The 4,128-nt window shown below is 40.9% G+C and overlaps 1 protein-coding gene across 1 annotated transcript in view; it reads left to right on the forward strand.

Annotated features, from left to right (window-relative positions):
* The first annotated feature begins 1,082 nt into the window (after positions 1 to 1,082).
* Positions 1,083 to 4,128, forward strand: part of LOC102869747 (zinc finger protein 135-like) — a 39,978-nt gene continuing 36,932 nt past the window's right edge. Inside the window, exon 1 of the mRNA XM_006903395.1 lies at positions 1,083 to 1,178. Coding sequence (XP_006903457.1) covers positions 1,083 to 1,178 — 96 coding nt within the window. The remainder of the gene's footprint in view (positions 1,179 to 4,128) is intronic.

The following is a 4,128-nucleotide window of genomic DNA, read 5'->3' on the forward strand; positions in this document are numbered from 1 at the left end:
AAAAAATCACCATCATGGACACGAAGGAAACACTTCTGTGAAGGAAATGAATAATAAACAAAAATGTAATTTAAAAAAATGGGAGCAAAAATCTCCCACAAAACAAAATAAAAAATCACCATAATGGACACGAAGGAAACACTTTACTATGAAGGAAAGTAATAAAAAAAAAGTAATTAAAAATATAGGGGAGCAAAAATATTCCCCCCTTAAAAAAAGAAAATAAAAAAGTCACCATAATGGACACGAAAGAAACACTTCCAGAAAGTAAATAATAATTTAAAAAAATGTAATTAAAAAAATATGGGAGCAAAAAAAAAACCAACAACTCCCCCAAAACAAAACAGAAAACCACCACCATGGACACGAAAGAAACACATCTATGAAGGAAATTAAGACTAAAAAAATGCAATAAAAATATATAGGTGCAAAAAACAAAAATGTCCAAAAAACAAACCCCAAAACTAAGCGGCACCGCAAGGGAGAGGATTGCAAACCGCCTGCACACACCATGCACATCAACGACACACAATGCAGATGCAAGAACCACAATGCACACAAGTGACTTGATTGCAATTAAAAAGTGGAGGAAATGCAGATAAAATGCAGCAGGGGAGCTCGGGATGCACTCAGGCTGACGACCCTGAGCATGCAAAAGGTCCCAATTTTGCATTTTCCCCCCGAAATCCCAGCTTTGGGGGGCCCCCCCCTCGCCTCGCAGACCCGCCCGCCGCAACCCGGGTGGGTGCTTTGCTCGCGGATGCACGAACCCTTGCAGAGATGGGGGAGGGGGAGCGTGCACAGATTGATTTTGCAAATTGCAAAGGGGACCCCACTCCGTGTCCAGCGGGCACCTCCCCGCGTGGGGACCCCGCAAACTCGCGCCCCCCGCCATCCAGCTCCTCCTCCAGCGGCCACGGCGATGCAGGCATTTCTCACCGGAAGTCGCCCCGGTAGCTCCCCGCGGGGGGAATAAAAAAGCAACACAGACTTTGCAGAGACCCTGCACGAGCAGCGAAAGGAGAAGAGCACCCCGAAAAACAAGATCGAGAACTTAGGGATCCCCCCGCGGCTGCGGGGAAATGCGGAGAGACCTACCTCGCGCGCCAGCGGCAACGCGGCGGCCATGGAGGACTCGGCCGAAGGACAAGCGCTACCTCTGCTTCCGGGGACGGACGGTACGGCGGGAGAACCGCTCCGTGCGGGAACATGGAACGCGCACTTTTAGGACCGCGCGTGTCGATGGTTCCGCCTACAGTGAAAGGCTAAGGTTTTTTTACCAATTTATCATTCTTTTGCTCCTTAGAAGTCTGGGTTTTCTTTTTCCTTTTTTTTAAAATTTAAATAGCATCCAGTTTATAACAAATATTTAGCATTGGCTTCCCATATTTCCCCCCCCTTTGTTTTTATCATAATTATGTTATCATTTAGGTGAGCATAAAAATCTGGGTTTTCTTCAATGCACGTAGGAACTGAAACCCCAGAGATGGCCAGGATGAGCAGATAAATTGTTTACCCTGATTTGCACCCTAGTCTTCAATGTGTGTGAACTGAAACAATATAAAATACCCTGGATTAATAAACTATTTTTTATTATTTCATTATGAGGGCTTATTTACCCTTTTTATTACTGTTAATTGTTTATCAGGCCACGCAATAAAGACCTGTTCATTTTGGGGGTCCAGTTTTTTCTGTGTCTCTCTCATACCTCCTCAACTGGTTTTTTTTGTATCATGACTCAGAGGAAGCTTCAGAATCTTTACCTCCAAAGAACAGCCTGGTTTCATCCTCTCCAAGATGAACCTGTTCATTTTCTTGGCAGTCCAATACTCTTCTCCAACATCATAGCTCAAAAGCATCAAATCTAAAAAAAAAAAACAAACACAAACAAAAAAAAGCATCAAATCTGCTTCTATCCTCCCTAGTCATTGTCCAGCTCTCTATCACATAGACTATATCAGGTGCACCTTAGTCTCCAGAGTGACACCATTGCTCTTCAGTACTTTGGAGAGGTCCCTCACAGCAGACTTTCCCAATGAAATTTATCTTTTAATTTCTCAGTCTGGAATTGCTTGATCCAGTCGTTTCTTTCTAACCCCAAGGACAAAGTTTCAAAGTGCTTTATACACAGTGGCGGGTACCATTTGGGATTGCCCACCCCCCACTCACAGAGTTCCAGTTTATCCAGGATTTCTCCAGCACTGGTTTGTTTTTGTGTTGTTCTGTCTTGGTTTTTTTCTGTGTGCTTGAATGATTGGGAAGAGTTTCTTTAGGTCAGCTTTGATCATCTGACTTCAGTGGTCAAAAAAAGCTTTGCATTGTCTGCCACTTTTGAAATTGGAGTATTTATTTGGTTTTCTTTCTTTTCTTTTTTTCTTTCTTTTTTTTTTTTTTGGTTGACATTTTGGACTTTTGTATCACGTTTTTTTTTTTTTTTTTTGGTTGACATTTTGGACTTTTGTATCACGTTTTAGCTGAGTCTCTTCTCAGATGCTTTATTTACAATTTTTATTCATAGTTTGTAAACCAAGCTGTCTGTCTCTGTCTTTGACTCTTTGGAGAAAACATTTGTTTATTAATTTTAATGAAAGCTTACAGAGACTTTGGATTTTCAGTCATTCATTGTTGCACTTTTCTCCCTGCACACTTTTCCGCACCAATTCACTCTTCTGTTTGAAAAGGCAAAGATAAATTATTTCTTTATCATATAATTCTTTTCCCCAATTCCACTCCACTATGCAGCCTTCGTTTTGAAAAGTAAAAGAAAAATTCTTTGTTAAACAATCCCTCCCCCTTGAGAAAAACATCTGATGCACATTACATATATGTAGGCATATTCTTTACTTAAACATCTGCTGTTATTTTTGTGATTTTTCTTATTTCTGCCACTTATAAGGAGTCCTAAGTTTGCCCTACTTTTTCAAACCATGATCTTTATATTTTCTTGTGGTTGTGTGTTGGTTTCTTTTCATCCTTATAGTTTTTCCTTTCGTAGGTTCTTCTTTTTAAAATCAATTTTTATTACTGATATTTTAAAGACAGTCTATAGAGAACTTGGATTTCAAGACATAGATTCTCGATACATCTTGATTGCGTTTTTGTATATTGTGTAGGATGTGAATCTTGTATTCTTTTCCTGCAAGTAGATTCTCTGTTTTTCTTGCATCCTTTTTTTCCCCTCCCAGCATCATTTTTAAAAGAGGCTGTCTTTCCTTTGATTTAATAGATCATCAGCTGTTTGTCACAGAACAAGTCTAAATGTTATTGACAATCTCTGAGAAGCCCAGTATAAAATTTAATGTTAATAATAAACCAAATGCTATAACAGGATGTGAGGGAGGCCTAATAGAGGCTGGAGTTCACCCTGAGTCAACAAGGCATTCCTGAAGAGTTAATATCTTCTTAGTTTGTACTTACTGAATCCTTCCCTCCTGAGATAAGCATAAGGTTAACAATAGAGAAGAAATTCGCCTTCTCTACACAAGACTTCCCCATGATCCCTTCTTTTTGTTTTATACTTCTTTGTGATTTTCCTTTGTATACCTTCCTGATGAGTCTCAACAAATACACAGAGAGGCATGGCTTGAACCCCTTAGTCCTCAGGACTGCTGGCCCCCTGTCTGTCCTCTGTCCTCTCTCATTCTGGGCTGTCTGCCTTATTCTTATTTTACCCTCGGTCTGCAACAACAATCGATGCCTTTCTAGTCTGCCTTAGTTTGTACCATTGGTGCAATGTCCCTGAAACTCAAATCCAGTATTATATTCCCTGTGTAAGCAGTCCATGTTGGGCGACATTCTTTTTTTTTCTCTCCCACATCACTGACATTTACATTTCATAGTTTAATGTCTTCCAAGGACGGTCTACCTCTTTGGCAACAGGACATGGCCTGTATCAGGCGCACCTTAGTCTCCAGAGAGACACCATTGCTCTTGAGTACTTTGGAGAGGTCCCTAACAGCAGACTTTCCCATTGCAATATGTCTTTTGATGTCCTGGCTGCTGGTGCCAAGAGTGTTGCCTGTGGAGTCCAGCAAACTAAAGCTGTGTACAATCTCAATCTCTTCACCATCCATCCTGATGCTGCCGATTGGTCCAGTGGTGAGAATCTTTGTCTTCTTGACATTGAGC

Source organism: Elephantulus edwardii, unplaced genomic scaffold (genome assembly GCF_000299155.1).
Source record: "Elephantulus edwardii isolate Elephantulus edwardi_28Jun2011 unplaced genomic scaffold, EleEdw1.0 scaffold00631, whole genome shotgun sequence".
In the NCBI taxonomy this organism is placed as follows: domain Eukaryota; kingdom Metazoa; phylum Chordata; class Mammalia; order Macroscelidea; family Macroscelididae; genus Elephantulus; species Elephantulus edwardii.